Below are 19,975 nucleotides of genomic sequence, written 5' to 3' on the forward strand. Positions count from 1 at the left end.
AGAGTGTTAAAGAGAATGAAAAAATTGGGAGAAATTGAGAGAAATTAATTTAGAGAGAAAGATTGGTGAGATCGTCCCATACAAAAAAAAAATGTTGAAAGAAACCTCTATGATCAATGATCCCAAGTTCCCAACACATCATTTTAAATTGCATAAAGATTATACATTCGAAACATTTGAGCAATTCATGCATTTATGAACGAGTGGTTTCTCTAGCCTTTAGGTATCTGGATTACTTTCTGAAGTAGCAACTCCAGCTTCTGATTCTGTGGAGGCATGTTGTGGATTCTGTGAATCTGACACCAAAAATAAACAATATTACAAAGATTTACACAAGCATATACGTAAGCAGTAGCAGTTTAGATAAAGTTTAGCAATAGAACCTAAACCTAAACCACCTAAAAATATTTTGGTATCACAAGCACTACACAGATATCAAAATCAACTAAGCTTAGGGCTGTCCATAATTCCACCATTATATGTAATGCATACCCAATCCAATGAGACAGAGTCCGACACACCAATTTGTACTTATGTCCTTTGAAATGGTAGGGTTATCATGAACTTATGACCATAAGAAAAATGACTAAAAATATCCAGCCTTGACCACTCAATCACAGGTCCACAGCTATATAAGGTTGAAAAAAGAGTAATTTTTTTCTTCTGGTCAGTAATTTTTTTTTTTTTTCCAAATTTAATATGCATTTTAGAATTTTCAAGTATCTCAGAACTCATGGCTCATGATCACAAAGCGAAATAGTTATATTAATAGGAGTGGTGAAAGGGGTGGGCAAAAGAACCCAAGAAAAATGTGAGCCGGACTGAACTAGACCAAACCGGCTGATTTGATCCCGGTTATCATTGATGGATCAAAATTATTGTGTGCTCCTAAACCAGACCCTGGGGTTGAAGTCTTGAAAACTTGTTTATATATAAAGCTATTGGAATGTTAATTATATTTTTTACTTATATTTATCTTTAGTTTGGAAACCAACCTACCCCCCACCTCGATCTTAATATCCTAGGGCTCATCATTGGCAGTATCTACCAATGCATGCAATATGTCCTGGACCTCTCTCTTTAATTATATATACGACCACTTGACTGCATGATCTTCAGAAATGAAAACTAAATTTGTGATACTGATGAGCCACATGCGCTCACTCACTACTGTTCGTTTACACTCTGCTGCTGCTTCTCTGTCACTCATGACTTCCCATTGACCCTTATTTGGGTCATCACACAGCTCACTCACATGGGTTGGCTTTGCCCTTGTTGCCCCACTAGGTCCGTATTAGACAAATCCCTAGGAAACATAAATATCTTTGAATTTATATGGTTCAATTCCAAGTGTTTCCTTTCATCATTCACCAACTCTTTCTATCTGGCATAAAAATAACAAATGATAGTTTTCCCTTAAACAGTTTCGTATGTTATGTTATTCTTAAAGAGAAATGAAAACGAGAGAGATTAAGGTAGCTAGTTACCGGAAGGAGAGGTGAGAGGAGGACGCCTTAATGTGGGGGGTTGTTGTAGGATTGGAGGAGGATAAGAGGAGAAGGAGGCATCCATCTGCTGCGTAGGATAGTAGACATAGGAAGGTGCAGCGGGCATACGTTGCGCCTGGGGAACCGCAGAAAATGAGCCCCTTGGAGATTGAAAAGAGTAGCCTTGATGATAGTAGTATGGAGCTCCCATTGTTGAAGGTGATGATGCTCCATAGTGTTGTTGGTGGTAGTACTGGGGCTGTTGATGAACTACTTGTTGGTTGTACATAGCAGCTTGCTGCAAACCATATATTCAACAATAATGTGAGCCAATTGTTTGCCGTGCTTGTATTATTGCATATGCATGCATATGAGAGAGAGAGAGAGAGAGAGAGAGAGACTAACTTGATGGTATCCATAATCAGGACTGTAGGTTGGGTAACTGCGATTCAGTAAAAAAAAAAGAAACTCATGAGTAAAGATCAGAAAAGAAAACAATTACTCGGCACAAAACTGATATTAAATACATACAAAATTATTTAAGGTAAAGAACTCGAAGAGTATTTTCACTAGTTGGAAAATCAGGTAACATGATAAATCTATGTTAATGCTACCATTTCTTATGGGGATAGGAAGCACTTTAATGATAGTAATGGAGGGTAGTAGTGTGGGTTCATCATCTAAGATTGGGGATCTATATTTCAGCTCAACCGTTAGCACATGTACATATAATGACTGATTAGTAGGTAAAAGTGAGTGATTAATAAAACTGATCCAGCCAACTATGGCTCCCATGACATATTACACTCGAAAAAGATTGGATCTTCGACCTATTATAATCCTAAATTATTTTCTCTTCTTTTTCACCACTGTACCTCTATGTCATCATCAACATTGTCGTTTCGTTCATCTTTTTGTTTCGTTTCAATAGAATTCACTCTTTATTGGTTGATTAATAAGTAACAGAACAGATGCATAATAGCAAAAACATAGATAAGTACTATAGGATGGTACTAGAGTCTGATATGTGCACATTAAGTAACTGATAAAGGACCACCATGACTATGACATTGCATAACCCTTCTTACCCTCTTTTTTCTATCTAAAAGTCAACACAGTTTTCCAAACAAACAAAAAAAAAACTGAGAAAAATTTCAACACAAAAAAATACACAATTTTATAACTATAATCAAATGCGTTGTGTTTTTGTTGCTAAACCCTAGTACAAGACATGCATAAAAACTCAGTAGGTCCAATGGTTATGCACATTAGGAGAACATGGGTTGCCACTTCCATTGCTAAGGTCAAATTTTATATGATACTGTACTCTCTATTTTCAGGGACAAAAAAAACAAATATTTGCTATTTACAGGTTGATACCAACTGTACCCAGGAAATATTCAATGAAACATAAAAAACGACACCACGTCTATCTACTCCACTTTTTTAATTCACTGCATGGACCATTTATCTTCTAACCCCCCAAAAAACAAAATGTAACAGTGCTTACCTGTAAGGTGGATATATAATCGGAGCCGGTGCTTGTGGCAGCGGTGGCGGTAATGGCGGCACTCCACCGTAGGGTGGTGCAGCCTGTGGTGCATTTCCCTGATATGGGCTTGTACCTTGACTTCTTCCTATAGGAAACATCAAAATCCGCATTTACTTTATCATCAATTTTGTATACCAAAAAAGAAATTTCCCCAAATTTGTTCATTTCAAATCTAAAATTTAATTGGCCTTAATGCTATTTCGATTGCGCTGAATGCATTTTCGACATTCACATTGCGGACGTCCACTCCTGCTCCAATCTGTATATATGTATATATCCAGATGGTGAAAATATGCAAAATGTACCTCTAGGGGGTGAAGGTCTAGGCCTTCCCAACGAAGCAATATTACAGTTTGCTCTTCTTCCGTCGATCACGGGGTTCGGATTAGCACAAGCCCTCCTCGCCGATTCAGCATCACGAAAAGTCACCTGTATTAATCAGAACCCAAATTCAGAAAAAGGGTCAAAACAAACCCATATTCAGAAAAAATTTGTTGTAGGTGATCAAACACTTACAAATCCATATCCTTTAGATTTTCCTGTATTCTTATCAGCAATAATCACAGCTTCAAGAATCTCTCCGAACTGCTCGAAATACCTTCGCATTTCCTCGGTCGGTGTCTCCCATGCTAATCCTCCAACAAACACTTTAGTAAAAGTTGTGTCTCCGAATTGTGATCGGTAATGTGGGTGAGCCATGGCAAGAAAAACATCAAAATCACAAGTGGGTATGTCTTGTTTCGAACGAACTAGTCTTGGGTGTAATGCAATACTCATAAGATAGCTGACAGGGACTCGATCACCAAGCAGATTGATCTTTGCTTCCACCTCATGATGTTGGTCTTCCCTGGTTGGTCTGGCTCTATATGAGCCTCCATTTCATTGAAGGAGGAGGAGGTGGTGGGATTAGTTTAAAACTGTTGTTGTTGGTCTCGTTGGGACTTCTGTCAAATAGTTGATGGGCAGTTTGAAACAGAGAGGAGGAGTTGGTTAAATTGATTGATTGAGAGAGAGAATCAGAGACACACTCACATAATAAGAGAGAAAGAAAGCATCCGACAGGTGCAAACGCTTATTTGCTGGCTATGAAGAAGAGGGCAGAGTTGGCTTCTGCTTTGTAATACCGAATGACAGCTGCGTGACTCAACGCACTTGAAAGTATGTCCTCCCTGTCTCTGCATTAATAAACCCTCCCACCTTCCAATGAAACAATAATCCCCATTTTAATTCTCTCAATTTGCTTCCTCTTTGTGTTCTTCTCCACTTTTATTAGCTTTAATTTCCTTTCATATTTTCAACTTCTTAGTTTTAATTGTTCACCCTCTTACGAAACTAATAAAATACACGCTTCTTACGGGTATTCTCGTTTTACATGTGAAGAAACAGATAATACAAATAATTTACATAACTACGAGTACACTGTGTAAAGAAGCATCAAAAGTGATAAATATAGAGGAGGGCCAATGAGAGCTCTTATCTATATGGTTAAGTATGAGTTAAAATCAAAACTTTAAATCTCATGGACACTGCTTTCATGAACATCCTCGTTCTGCATGTGAGGAGACAGATAAATACAGATCTAGTTACAAACATTCCGTTTTATTTTCAGCAGACCACTATCTACACCGTGTAGAGAAACGTAAGAAGTAATTAATCTACAAATGGTCAATCGTTTTGAAATTAACACCACTAGAGGCCTCTTATCTACTTAACCAAATGGTAAGTAAAAGTCAAAATCAAAACTTTCATGAGCAAAAAGAAAACTTTAAATATCAGACACGCATTTCATGTGTATCATCGGTTCATCACTCTACAAGTGAACATAGAAACAAATATACACACACAAAAATAAAAATAAAAACAAATACACACAATTCAAGTAAATACAACTGCACAGTATGAAGAAACATGAAAAGTGAGACAGGATGGTTAATGGTTTTGAAATAGGCCTCATCAAAAAGCCCGCGGATCAAGTGGGCCGATGGAGGCCCGCCTACCCTGAGGGCTTTTAGCCCGGCCCGGCCCGTCAAAAAACCCGCAAAAGCCCTCCTCGGTGGGCCGAGGGCCGGCCCGCTAAAAGCCCGCAAAAACCAGGCCCGGCCCGTAGGCCCGGCCCGTAAAAGCCCGTAAAATATTTTATATATATATATATATATATCTGTGTGTGTGTGTAGATATGTGTGTGTGTGTTTATAAATATATATATACACACACTCACACATAGATATATATTTGTGTGTGTGTTTATATATATATATATGTGTGTGTGTGTGTGTGTGTGTGTTATATATATATAGAAAAGATATATATGCATTACCGCATAATAAATATATATATAGATATATATTATATGTGTGTGTGTTTATATATATGTATATATATTTATATATGTGTGTGTGTGTGTGTTTATATATATATATATATATATATATATATATATAATTATATATATATATATATGTGTGTGTGTGTTTATATATATATGTGTGTGTGTGTGTGGAAGTTCTTATACTTCTATTATTCTATATAAAATATGTGCATATATATATATTCTACATATCGGTTGACCAATTCGATCGGATTCGAAAATATGGTGAAATTGGCTAAATTTTGTACCACACCCATAATTTATTGTAATAAACTCATCCAACGGTCGGTTTTTCCATTTTCTTTGAATTGATATGGGTTGCTCTTTGGAGTATATGATATATAAATATAGGTTTATAAGAGTAACTAAGTTTGACCTAGTTGATCGAATTCGAAACGATAATCAAATTGGCTGAATTTTCTACAACCACCATAAAACATTACAATCTCTCAATCGAGCGGTTGGTTTCTCTGAATTCATTTTCCACTTCATGATTGCTTTAGAATGAACCTAAACAATTTAAATACAATGAATATGTCATACAACTTTAGGAGGAAAATTGGTATAGACCAATGTGTTTGCAATTAAAATTTTTTTTATTTATTTTATGTCCACGCACATCCATTGATGGAATATATACAAACGTGATGTGAAAAAATAAGCACGTTTCGAGGTTGTCACGGCATCGGTCAACCAATAAAACATATAAGTGTCTACGGTTGACTAATCCGATCGGATTCGAAAATATGGCGAAATTGGCTAAATTTTTTACCACACTCATAATTTATTGTAATAAACTCATCCAATGGTCGGTTTTTCCATTTTCTTTGAATTGATATGGGTTGCTCTTTGGAGTATATGATATATAAATATAGGTTTATAAGAGTAACTAAGTTTGACCTAGTTGATCAAATTCGAAACGATAACCAAATTGGCTGGATTTTCTACAACCACCATAAAACATTACAATCTCTCAATCAAGCGGTTGGTTTCTCTGAATTCATTTTCCACTTCATGATTGCTTTAGAATGAACTAAACAATTTAAATACAATGAATATGCCATACAACTTTAGGAGGAAAATTGGTATAGACCAATGTGTTTGTAATTAAAATTAATTTTTTTTATCTTATGTCCACGCACATCCATTGATGGAATATATACAAACGTGATGTGAAAAAATAAGCACGTTTCGAGGTTGTCACGGCATCGGTCAACCAATAAAGCATATAAGTGTCTACGGTTGACTAATCTGATCGGATTCGAAAATATGGTGAAATTGGCTAAATTTTTTACCACACTCATAATTTATTGTAATAAACTCATCCAACGGTCGGTTTTTTCATTTTCTTTGAATTGATAGGGGTTGCTCTTTGGAGTGTATGATATATAAATATAGGTTTATAAGAGTAACTAAGTTTGACCTAGTTGATCGAATTCGAAACGATAACCAAATTGGCTGGATTTTCTACAACCACCATAAAACATTACAATCTCTCAATCGAGCGGTTGGTTTCTCTGAATTCATTTTCCACTTCATGATTGCTTTAGAATGAACCTAAACAATTTAAATACAATGAATATGTCATACAACTTTAGGAGAAAAATTGGTATAGACCAATGTGTTTGTAATTAAAATTAATTTTTTTTTATCTTATGTCCACGCACATCCATTGATGGAATATATACAAACGTGATGTGAAAAAATAAGCACGTTTCTAGGTTGTCACGGCATCGGTCAACCAATAAAACATATAAGTGTCTACGGTTGACTAATCCGATCGGATTCGAAAATATGGTGAAATTGGCTAAATTTTTTACCACACTAATAATTTATTGTAATAAACTCATACAACGGTCGGTTTTTCCATTTTCTTTGAATTGATATGGGTTGCTCTTTGGAGTATATGATATATAAATATAGGTTTATAAGAGTAACTAAGTTTGACCTAGTTGATCGAATTCGAAACGATAACCAAATTGGCTGGATTTTCTACAACCACCATAAAACATTACAATCTCTCAATCGAGCGGTTGGTTTCTCTGAATTCATTTTCCACTTCATGATTGCTTTAGAATGAACCTAAACAATTTAAATACAATGAATATGTCATACAACTTTAGGAGGAAAATTGGTATAGACCAATGTGTTTGTAATTAAAATTATTTTTTTTTATCTTATGTCCACGCACATCCATTGATGGAATATATACAAATGTGATGTGAAAAAATAAGCACGTTTCGAGGTTGTCACGGCATCGGTCAACCAATAAAGCATATAAGTGTCTACGGTTGACTAATCCGATCGGATTCGAAAATATGGTGAAATTGGCTAAATTTTTTACCACACTCATAATTTATTGTAATAAACTCATCCAACGGTCGGTTTTTTCATTTTCTTTGAATTGATAGGGGTTGCTCTTTGGAGTGTATGATATATAAATATAGATTTATAAAAAATTAGTGTCTTTAAAAATTTATTTATCAATAAATTAGTATCTATATATAAATATAGATTTTTTTGGGTACAATCTAGTTATATAGATATGTTATCTTTCGTTGTATTTGATTATTATCCATTGAATTTCCAAAGCTTGATTAAAAAAAAAAAAACTTGTGTCTATAAATATTTATTTATAAATAAAGCCCGCAAGGCCCGGCCCAAAAAAGCCCGCAAGGCCAAGCCCGGCCCGGCCCGAAAAAGCCCGCAAGGCCCGCTTTATATGGACGGGCTTGGATCTTTTAATTTTTAATAAAGCCCGGCCCGGCCCGGCCCGCAATTATTTAAAAATATAGCAAGGCCCGGCCCGGCCCGGCCCAAGCCCGCTATGAATGGGCCGGGCCCGGCCCGTTGACGACCCCTATTTTGAAATAAATACCACCCGAGAGCTCTTGTCTACCCAAATGATTAAGTACGAGCTATCATAGACACGTCTCTCATGTCTATCCTCATTCTACATGTGAAGAGAGAAAAATACAAACAATTTAGGTAACTATATCTGCACCGTGTAAAGAATTAAGAAAAAATAATAAATATAGAGTAAGGTCAATGGTTATGAAATTACATCACTATAGCATCTTTGGCAATACTAGCAATTTTTGAGTCAAATTTAAAGTCATTTTAGCTAGTCACTTTAGAAATACGTCTGCATCAGTACTCGCTATTTTAGTTAGTTTTTAATTTATATTATTTTTTAAATGAAGATTAAATAGTTTAAATGTATTTATAAATTACATAAAATAACTCAAAATAAAAGTTTTAAATTATAAAGAGCCTCATCTTGCTTTTTATATTTAAGAGCGAGATAGCCAAAAATTATAATGGATAGTCACTTAAGAGTCTGGTGCAGCTACTAAAATAAATAAAAAACCAAACATGCTCTCCAAAATAACTAAAGAGCCAAAATAAAAAAGTCTGCTAAAGATGCTCCTATAAAGCTCTTATCTATTTAGCCCAAATACTCGAGTAAAAGACTAAATGTTATAACTATAATCTTAAACATCATAAGGACGCCTCCTATGTGTATTATCTCCATACACATGAAGTGATATGTATAAAATACGCACACAATTTAAACTTTTGCAAGCACACTTATTAGTCGATTAGTACAAGCAGGTAGGGTTCTTCCGCACAAAATTGTCCCAAATTAACTACTCAAAAGTTCGAAAAACACTAAATTATGCTACTGGATAGAACTAAAAATGAATTAATTACCTCACTTAGACTTTAGCAATACAATATTAACCCAATAAGGTACACAGACATAAATTTGGAGGATGGGGATCCATACGACATAATTAAAAGAAAACATTAGGCAGCAACTTAATGAAAACATAAAAACTTACTAAAAATTCAATTTCAGCTTTGATTTTGAAAACTATGATGTTAAGGGATCTAAAGGAATGCTTTCACCACCAAACACATACACAAATATATAAAGATTTTGACTATAGTTCCCGAGTTCAAAACAAAATTATCCAAGTTAAACTTCATTTGATCTAATTTAACCTATTACTTTTAGTAATCAGGTGAGTTGGCATTCTCTACTTGATCTATTCTCTAATTTTCAACTTAGAGTGGACGTTATTTTAGATTTAACAAATAGAAATCATGAAGATCGAAAAGAGTTTTCAATACTTCTAGATCTTTTTATATAGGTACGGGTCACGGGTCACGGGTCACGTGTCACTAAACTATGTCTTGTTTTATATATAATTGTATGATTCATGATGGGTTATTTCTAATCCAACTGTTTTCCTTGTCCCAAATTAAGAGTTGTATAGGTGTTTTAGAAATTTTTTTTTTATAGGCTTTCAATAAATGAATAGGGCAGTTCTTTAATACACTTTACTTGCTAGTGATTTTCTCTTCGGTTAGGCTGAAAAAGCATGGCAGTATGTTACTTCGGAACTCTGATATATGTATTGTCCTAACAGTGACTCGGTGCAATCGTGTGAATGTATAAATATTCAGTCCCCCGTAGAAAACACGAATAGCTCTTTGAACCAAAATAAAAAATATAAAATACCATAACCATTATATGTATTGTCATAACAGTGACTCGGTGCAATCGTGCGAATGTATTAATATTCATTCCCCCGTAGAAAACACGAATAGCTCTTTGAACCAAAATATAAAATATAAAATACCATAACCGTTTGCATACAATTGATCCACGATGTGGGTATCAGATGCCCCCAACAACTGTACTACTCATTGTGGGTCTGCTAGCTAGGCCATTATAGATGGACCATTCGATCATCATCGAGTTGCCACTTTGAATAGACCAATTATTAACTGGATGGGATGCCCATTGCTTAATCTACTGTATTGGATAATCAGAACTACAAGAAAGGAAGGTGATCAAACAGTGATTTACTGTCTGCCAAAAAAATAAAAATAAAAACCAGTGATTTGCTGACAAGAGCACTACCTAGTAATGAGTTTTTAGCAGGAAGCTAATCTTTTTCTCTGTCTAATTTTGTCAAAGCAAATTAAGGACCACAAATCTTGGTGTTTGGAAACTTGACAAAGTGGGTTATATAGCAATATGTTATTGTGCATTTCTGCTTCATGTTACTTGGCTGCTTATGGTCAAAGAACAGCTAATTTCGACCAGCTTATGAAGAGTGGATCTTTTTCTCAAATATTCTATGCAACTGCCTCTAATTTTCAAAATGCTAATGAGATATTCCCACATGACCCCATGTTCCTAACGGTCTAATCAATCATCAGCTGTTGTTTACAAAGCTATAACATCCAAACAAACGAGAAGGAAGTGAAAGAAAACAACAATGTTAATAAGAGGATTACATAAAAACCAATTGATAAAATAAAAAAATATCATGTGCAAAATATAGATATAATGCAATTGCTAGCTATGGGCGGCAGTCATGGAAATCACAATCCGGATTAGTATTTGTAATAGTTTATGTTGTCCGTCGGCATCGAATCATTCCCAAATCATGGTCATTGGCTAATAATCAATTAATAAACCTAGCTAAAAATTCAATGGGGTCCAGATTGTAGTAGTACTGTGGTTGTAGTATATATGCTAAAGGAAGACCATTATCTTGTCCGTAAGCTTCATCACCATGCGAGCCACAAAGTCACTTTGAAGGACTGTTGCATTGTCCATTGTTCTTGAGCAAAGTGTAATGTGTAATGTGTAATGTTTTTGTTGAAACCATCTTGTAATCCAGCTCAATAAATTTTAAAATTTTTTTTTTTTTCTACCGAGATGCTCTGAATGAAAACATAAAAAATGAATCATGTCATCTTGATAATAGAAAGACTTAGATTCATGAAATAAGTAATTTTTTCATACGACTGTAAACGCATAACGGACCAAAGTGATAACAATAAGAAAATAAAATGTAAAACATATGTACTTCAGATTAGTTTGATCTTTAAGAAAATGTCAACATTTTATATGTATATTTTTGATTTGTTATCCAACAACTGAAATCATGAATATACACAAGGTTCCCTTCGCAGTTATGTTGGTAGAGTATAGTCAAATCTGTTAGAAATCATGGTAGAAACGAAGAGGCAAAGAAAATGGCTATGGAGTACTCTGTAACAAACCGTAGAAATCTGGGTACATGGATGAATGAAGAAGACGATGTACAGTTACAAAGAAAATGACCAACACTCAGTTAAAGATAAAAACTCCATATTTATGCTAATGTGGTTCTCTGTTGATTGTTGACTTTGACCATCAGCATATGACTTGTACTCTTAACATCCCCCCTCAGACTAGTGTTGGGATCCCCAAGCACTAGGGTGCTACAGAGAATGTGTTTTCAACCAGGAGGAATGAGAGGAAGTGATCGCCACGAATTCGAAGACTCACAAGCTTGCCTACAATTCATTAAATTTCTGTCCAGAGTGGAAGGTAGTAGCCAAGTTCTTGGTGTCCGCAAAACTGCAAGTTTCGTGAGGAGAGCTTGCTGCAATTGAGGTCGAGTAGGAACTGATAATGAAAATGGCAGAGACTTGACAACTTGTGATTGAGAAGCATTGTTAGTTGGCTGAGTAGCAATGGAGGGTGGCTTTGGTTGAGTGCAAATGGAAGCAGACAAAGCTTGAGGTGCTGCAGGGGATGGTGGATGACAATCATACTGATGCCTTGTAGCAAATATCTGAGGTTGAGGATTTCTAAGATGACATTTGGAGGCAGGGTGACCAATTTTGTCACAAATTTGGCATACTACCGAAGAACTTGATGCACCATGCTGTTGTTGACAATTCCTGTAATAACACTTGTATGCACTGTGCCCTGGTTTTTCACAGATCTGACACACAATGACATTGATGAAGTTCCCATTGGTTCTTGGCTTCCCATTGTTTTTATTGGACCTATTGTTGTAGTTGTTTGTACCCTTGTTACTTGGAAAATTTGGATATGAAGTACTGTCATCTGAGTAGCCACCATCTGCAAAGGAATTGATAAAGCCATTCTGCTGATAATCATTGTTTGAAGAATCATTCTGAACAGTTTGATGAGAGAAATTCTGCTGAGATAAAATTGCATTCTGGTGTGGAGTGCTGTTGTAGTTGCAGTTATTCATAGTAGATGCATGTTGTTGTTGATGACTAAATGGCAGTGACATATTGGAACCATTTTGAGCAATAAAACCAGATGTTTGATGAGAGACATCAAACAGAAATGGCATTGGATTGTAACTACCTTCATTTACCATATTGTTGTTCATCATGAATCCATCGTTTCCCATAAATGGCATAGACTGATAGTTACCACTGGATGGAATGAAGTTGTGTTGGAATGAAGCTGGTGAGGTAGCTGATGCGGGTGGTATAGCAAAACAAGTGCTTGCAATCATAGTGTGCTGTGGAGTGAAAACACCATATTGCGTGGTTGCAGGGGAAGCATTATATTGATGCACATTAGTCATGCCAGAAGTCACATAAGGGCACATACGATTCTGAGTGACTCCATGATTACCAATGGAAGACAGAAGATTTGATTGCATCCCAGAAGGTTGACCAAAGCAAGTGGATGACAACATCCCAGAGTACATACCATATTGAGCTAACATTGCATCAAAAAGAATTAAAGGTGCAGACTTATTCCCCAATTCAATTTCATATTCAGCAGACAACAACAATGATCTCACTTCTTCCAAATCAACATTACTTTTGCTTCTGATAATTAGCCTAGTGTGACTATACTCGCTAGGGAGCCCAGCAAGAATCAGAAATTTAACATCTTAATCATTCATCTCAATTCCTGCCACAGCTAATCGATCTCTCATATATTTAAAACGCAACAAGTACTTGTCTATTGAGTCATATCCTTTTTGAATGTTCTGTAATGCAGCCTTTAATTTCATAATATGCGGTTCAGAAACAATAGCATATCTTTGCTTGAGAGTAAGCCATACCTCCATAGATGTTTGACAACCGATTACCAGAGTTAAAGCTTCTGCAGAAAGCGTGGTTGTAAGCATGGAGATAAGAAAACTATCTTGTTCCATCCATCTTTCTCGAGCAACAGAATTGTTGGTGAGAGAGCCATCATCACCAACAAGAAATTGGGGTGGACAAAGATGAGAACCATCAACAAACTTCAAGAGACCATGACCTCTGAGGTGATGTTTCATCTGATAAACCCAGGTTGGGTAATTTGTTTCTACGGTTTGTTACAGAGTACTCCATAGCCATTTTCTTTGCCTATTGAATATGGTCCTACTAGACAAATTATCAGAGGAAAACATGATATAACCATGGATGAAGTCATGTCTTTATTGCTCTCTACTGAATTTGAGATTGAGTTATAGAAGAAGGCATTGTCTTTATCCTCTTTAACTACTATGGTTGCCCAAAATAGTATGACACTACCTCACGGCTATACTTGTTCACCTACTGTGTCTAATGTTGGATATCACAGTGATTACTCTAATGCCTTCTTGAGCAATGGTTGTGTTCTACAAAATGGCAATGGAAGGTTTTCTCAACCCAATAATGGCTTTATTTAGCAAAATTATGGCTCTCAACAAAACAATGGTCTTCAACCAACTGGTATTTTACTACATCAGCCTAATGGATTTTCACAGCCGAATTTCATTACTTCTTAGGCAAACAGTGGAACTGTGCAGCAATTTAATTGTCAACCAGATTGCTCTATGCCAAATGGAGTTGTATATAATGCTGCTAGGATTGGATATCATAATGCATGTGCTACTAGTGCTGTGATGAGTAATAGAAAATATATGCCTACTTCTAGCACGAAAGAAATGGAAAACAAGAAAGAGTTGCTTTCAATTGACAAAGACAGATTGGCATCAGAAACTATAGAAGACACTGTTGTTGGAGACACATCGGATGCATTCATGCTTGGGCTTTCATCTAAGCTTGTGCTTGATACAACTGAGCAATTGCATAAGAAACTGTCAGATATTCAGTCTGAATATGATAGGAACTCTCAGAGCTGCAAGCAGAATATTTCAACAGATTTAAGAACTGACATAGTTAGAGAGAACTCTTTATCTGATGTGCTTGAAGCTACTGCTTCTAATGAAGTCGAGGTGCCTAAATCTTTAGATAGCACTGGACCTGGTGAGGCTAAAAATACAATTCACTCCTCAGCAGATATAGTTTTTTCTCCAGAGAATTTGGTTGCTGTGACTATTTCTGAAGTTATGAAGAAGACTGTTAGTGAAAATAAATCAACAAGTGATAAGTTGCATATAATGCAGAAAGGTTCTATGGGGAATTCAGCTGATCAAGTTTCATCTAAAGGTAAACGGGTGCATGGTGGTTATAAAGATGTTGAACATGGTAAGAATGGAAGCTTGGTTCAAACCTTGGAACCATTCACAGATTCTCACAACAATGAGAAAAGGGTTACAGAAACTGTAGCTTCCAATATAATATGGAAAAGATATTCCAAGGATATAGGTCAATCAGGAGTCAAGCCTGAGTCACATAGGCAACTTGAGGAAATTGAAGTCATGAAAACCCAAAGCAGTTGGAGGTTTCCTTCCACTCCTCTAGATACTACTATGTTGAACTGTAGGCAGGCCTCTCAGCCTATGAAGCTATGGCGATCACTTTTTCTCATTCCTCCTGGCTGAAAACACATTCTATGCTGCAACCTAGTGCTTGGGATCCTAGCACTAGTTTGAGGGGGGATGTTAAGAGTATAGTACAGAATCAAGGTAATAAGGATTGCAGATTGTCTACACGTGTTGAGTATCTGATGGAGAGAAAGAAAGTTAGTTGGTTAGTAACTGGTTACTATAAGTAGTGGTTAAGTGCAATTAGAAGTGTTAAGCAATTAGGTCATTTTGTAACAATCAGAGAAAAATATCAAAACAGCTCTCAGATATTATTTCTTTCCTTTCCCCAGTTTTTCTTTCGTCTTCAACCTTTCACCATCTTCATCGAAAATCTAACATGGTATCAAAGCCCATGGTGGCCTGACCTTCGATCCTTCATCAAGTTCTCCGCTGCAACTCCGATCAAAAACCCTAAGTTCCTCCTCTTCTTTCTTTGTTCTTCGTTTTCCTTGTTCAATTACTAGTAGAAAACCGATATTGTTCAAGAAATCAAGCAAAACCAACAAGAAACTACCCTGTAGAATCATCAAATTACCAGTCAAAAAGAAATCTCTCTACTTGCAGATCTACTTTGCTTTGTTCTTGATTTGTGAAAATCTATTCGTGAATCAAGATTTGGGGTTATTCTATAGCTATTTGTGTTGCTCATGCTGTAGCCGTTTGCACTACTCAAATTCATCAAGATCCATTTTTTCAGTACAAGATTTGAAGAAAAATGGCATTCTCTACTCAAACCTACAACACCATCTCTGTTCGTTTGGACGAAACAAATTACCCAACCTGGTGTTAAGAGTACAAGTCATATGCTAATGGTCAAAGTCAACAGTCAACAGAGATAATAACCACATTAGCATAAATATGGAGTTTTTATCTTTAACTGAGTGTTGGTCATTTTCTTTGTAACTGTACATCGTCTTCTTCATTCATCCATGTACCCAGATTTCTACGGTTTGTTACAGAGTACTCCATAGCCATTTTCTTTGCCTCTTCGTTTCTACCATGATACCATGATAAAGTAATTTGAGGTTCACATCCAAAACCAATTGGCAATGGATGAAGTAGCCCAAACCCTTATAAACCCATAGGCAAGGTCCCATTTTTCCCATGTGGGATGTATATATTCTCAACACGCCCCTGCACGTGTGGCGAATTTTCAAGCCATACACGTGGACAACTTTGGGTGACGTGGAGCCCGTGTAGCCATTAGGCATGCACACATGTGATAACCCGCTCTAATACCATGATAGAAATCATGGTAGAAACGAAGAGGCAAAGAAAATGGCTATGGAGTACTCTGTAACAAACCGTAGAAATCTGGGTATATGGATGAATGAAGAAGGCGATGTACAGTTACAAAGAAAATGACCAACACTCAGTTAAAGATAAAAACTCCATATTTATGCTAATGTGGTTATTATCTCTGTTGACTGTTGACTTTGACCATCAGCATATGACTTGTAGTCTTAACAAAATCATGAATACTTTCTGTCATTAGATCTTTTTTCACAACTATTAGACCAAACAATTATTATCAGTGGTTATTTCATTTGACATTCTAAACATAGACTTGATTAATGATTTTGCAATTTGGTAGAACGAGAATACACAATTGATTTCTTTATTTTCCCCAACGGACAAATTAATATATGTCTCTAATCTTTGAAGCTAATAATGCACACAATTAATAGAATCGATGCTGGTAAATAAATTTTAATCAGCTTTGAGCGGAGGACTCTGAGCAATACAGAGCAACCTCGAGGGTGTGAAACCTAGGGTTTCGTGTGGAGGCGGCGACCGTGCGGTGTCCAGACCAGGGCGACGGCGAGAAGACGGAGCGACAGGTCCTCTTTTGGAGAAGTCGGGTTCTGGGGATTGTTCGAAGGCCCATTTAGAGGCTGTGTGGCTCCGATTAGCAGCGGCTTTCGGCTGAAGCGTTTGAGGGTGTTGTGTGGTCGATCCAGTGGTGACGAGCTCCGATCGTAGCTGCTCAAGGCTGTGGCGGTGAGGGTAGTGGTTTAAGGCTGTGGCATTGAAGACATCGTTAATATAATAGAACCTGATTCCGTTTCCCTAAAAATAATGCAAACAATTAATTTCAGATTATTTTTGCTAAGTCACCCCCCATTTTCCACCTATATATTAAGTTAATGATAAAGTACCAAATATTTGTCTAGTACCATTTGATCTAGAGATATACAAGTCTCTCATTCATAAGTGGGGGGGTTGTGAGTTCGGCGTACGGAATACCAGTTGTAATTCTCGGTTATGATGTAAAAGAAAATGATAATGAAACTAGATCAGAGAATTATTCAAAGCTAAATCAGGTAAGAGGTGCTTGAAAATTAGATCAGAAATTCAATTCCTTGCCAATGTAACAAAAAAAAAATTTCACTCAACTCGACTTTCATTACCATTTTCTAACGGTAATATTAACACTTTTTCTATTTTTCATATCAACCTTTGTTATAATTTGATCAACTACATTTTTCTTTTTATTATATCCATTGAAATAAAACAATAATTCACTCAGCTCAAGTTTCATTACCATTTTGTAACGGTAGTATCAACACTTTTTCATATCAACCTTTGTTAAAATTTGATCAACTACATTTTTCTTTTTATTAATTATATCCGTTGAAATAAAATATTTTAACTTAATTCTCTCATTTTTTTAGAGCTAACCCAAAACAGATATTCAACCCTTTAATTTGGAACCTTAACATACAATCATACATATACATAGAGCTCTGGCTTCTACAGACACTGCAGATGACTTTTCGATGATGGTGATTCAGCCCGGCCATGTACTAGTAAAGACGACTATATAGACCACACCACACGCACGCACAATGATCGAGCCAGGGAAGCAGAATCATCTTGCTTCTTGCCAGCGTTTTAGCTAGGGACGAGGAGATGACAGCTATGGTTCTACTCCATGAACTGGCACTTCCACTCCCCTCCACGTGGGGTACGCATCCCCATCACAACTTTCGAAAACCATGAGCTGGATTTCCATCCATCTACTCTCTCTCTCTCTCTCAATGGCTATATATTTAAAGCTTAGTTCCACACTTCGTCTCCTTATATCGATCTCACTATTCTCAGCTTTCTCTTGCTTTTTCTACGGGTTTCTCTGAGTACGTCTTCCACTAATGGCAGTGCTAGCTCATGCATGTTACATATATATGCTTTCGTCTTTCCTTTCCTACCACATAAAGGAAACTCCTTTAGCTTTTCCAGTATCTGTACTGACTACTGAGGTTCCCTAGCTAGCTATCTTCATGATCATATAAAATTCAAAAGCTGATGGTCTTAATACATATTCATCCAGGTTCAGACTTCCAAGATATGCAGGTCGTGTATTATAGCTTATATCTTGACACATCTTGCATTAAATCTCTTATTCATTACCAATGTGATATTTCTTCTGCGATGCAGCGATCAAGAGAGTACCATATGACTAACATGTAAAATAATCAAATCAAATATGGTAATTAGAGACATGTTGGACTAGTATTACTGACATTTGAAGATGAACAATAACAGGGATCCCAACTGAACTTTTAATTATCAGGGGAATTGAAGTTCTCCGATGACTCCATTAATATTTGCAAGATTTTGTTTCGTCATTTCAAATTCAGACAGTCAGACCTACAGTCCCTGCAGGCGAAACCTATCATTAAATAGCTATAGTTTTCAATCATTCACACGCGCCCTATCTACCTATCAAGTTTTCAATACCTTTGTACATAATTTATGTAATTCATAGCACTACGTACGTACTATGCCGGCACTGTACGTTTAACGTAACCTAGCCATGTCACCATTGCTATGAACAAAAGCGAAAACAGTTTCAAGAACTTTGGAAGGAGATTGGATCTCTAACGATCCCTAGAGATTGTATTCGAATCCCAACGGGTGAGACGAGCGCAATACGATAGCTTGTGACAAGGATCAAACCCAATACGATAGTGTGCCAGAAAAACTATATGGGAACAGAGTTTGTGATGTCGAAGAGGGGCAGCTCATATTTGGACATCGGTAAAGTAATACGCCTTTGCTGTTAGTACAATTGATTGGATATAAAAAATTAAAATAAATAAATAATAAATAAAAATTACACAAAAAGAAAAAAGAATCGTGGGAGAACCAATTCAAAGTTTTTTTCCACAAGAAATAGGGAGAACATAATCCCAGTAGATCCACTTAACCGCTTCAAGCATTAAAGCCTAATCGATACGACTAATGATTTTTTACCCTAGAAGCTAGAACTCTACATTATTCTCTATAAATCTATCTTCACCTCACAAGGAGATAACAGAGAAAACTTTAATCTAATCATGTATATTGTTTATGTCGAAGACTATTTCGGACCAATTTAATCACATGAATATTTCGTCAAAATGTCCTTAGCTCGTGGCAAACCAATGGCCTAATCATTCGACTGTTTTTTTGTCTAATTTCATGTCACTTATTTGTTCAAATTACTAGAGTGGAGAAATCGTACAGGTGCGCAACACGGAATAAGAATGAACGTAACATTGTCAATATCAAGGGGAAAACTACTTGGAGTTCGATATTAATTAATATACTTGACCCACCTAACATCAAGGGGCGGTGGCGCAGTTGGCTAGCGCGTAGGTCTCATAGCTTCTGAGTGATCCTGAGGTCGAGAGTTCGAGCCTCTCTCGCCCCAAATTTCTTTTTAACAACATTATATTTGCATTTCATTTGTCATCTTTTAAAACACCAAAACCACTTATTTTATTTTCTTTATGTCGAATATTTCATAAAACACAGTTCTCTCAAGATTTCTTCGCAAACAAATAAGTGCATTTTTTTTATTAATAGCATTTTCAAGTATTAGGGTTTTGAAGAATATCATGTCGATATATTAATAATACTCAGGTCAGAAAGGACCATTACATATCCTCCATATACCATCTATGGGTAGATAAAGAGTTTGTGGTAAACCACAGCGATA

At 36.3% G+C, this 19,975-nt stretch overlaps 1 protein-coding gene and 1 non-coding gene across 2 annotated transcripts; one reads left to right on the forward strand and one right to left on the reverse strand.

The window, feature by feature from the left end:
* Positions 1-4,233, reverse strand: LOC112179714 (RNA-binding protein 38). Its single transcript, XM_024318189.2, has 6 exons — positions 3,556-4,233; positions 3,345-3,468; positions 2,998-3,124; positions 1,893-1,929; positions 1,488-1,785; positions 1-296 (listed from the first exon to the last, which is right to left on the reverse strand). Exons 1-6 carry the CDS (start codon positions 3,814-3,816, stop codon positions 220-222), a joined length of 924 nt encoding a protein of 307 aa, XP_024173957.1. The 5' UTR covers positions 3,817-4,233; the 3' UTR covers positions 1-219.
* A 15,369-nt stretch (positions 4,234-19,602) lies between these two features.
* Positions 19,603-19,687, forward strand: TRNAM-CAU. The gene is given in 2 exon segments: positions 19,603-19,640; positions 19,652-19,687. It is a non-coding gene; the product is annotated as a tRNA-Met (tRNA).
* Positions 19,688-19,975: the final 288 nt, after the last annotated feature.

The sequence above is a fragment of the Rosa chinensis genome, chromosome 7 (assembly GCF_002994745.2).
Source record: "Rosa chinensis cultivar Old Blush chromosome 7, RchiOBHm-V2, whole genome shotgun sequence".
NCBI lineage: Eukaryota > Viridiplantae > Streptophyta > Magnoliopsida > Rosales > Rosaceae > Rosa > Rosa chinensis.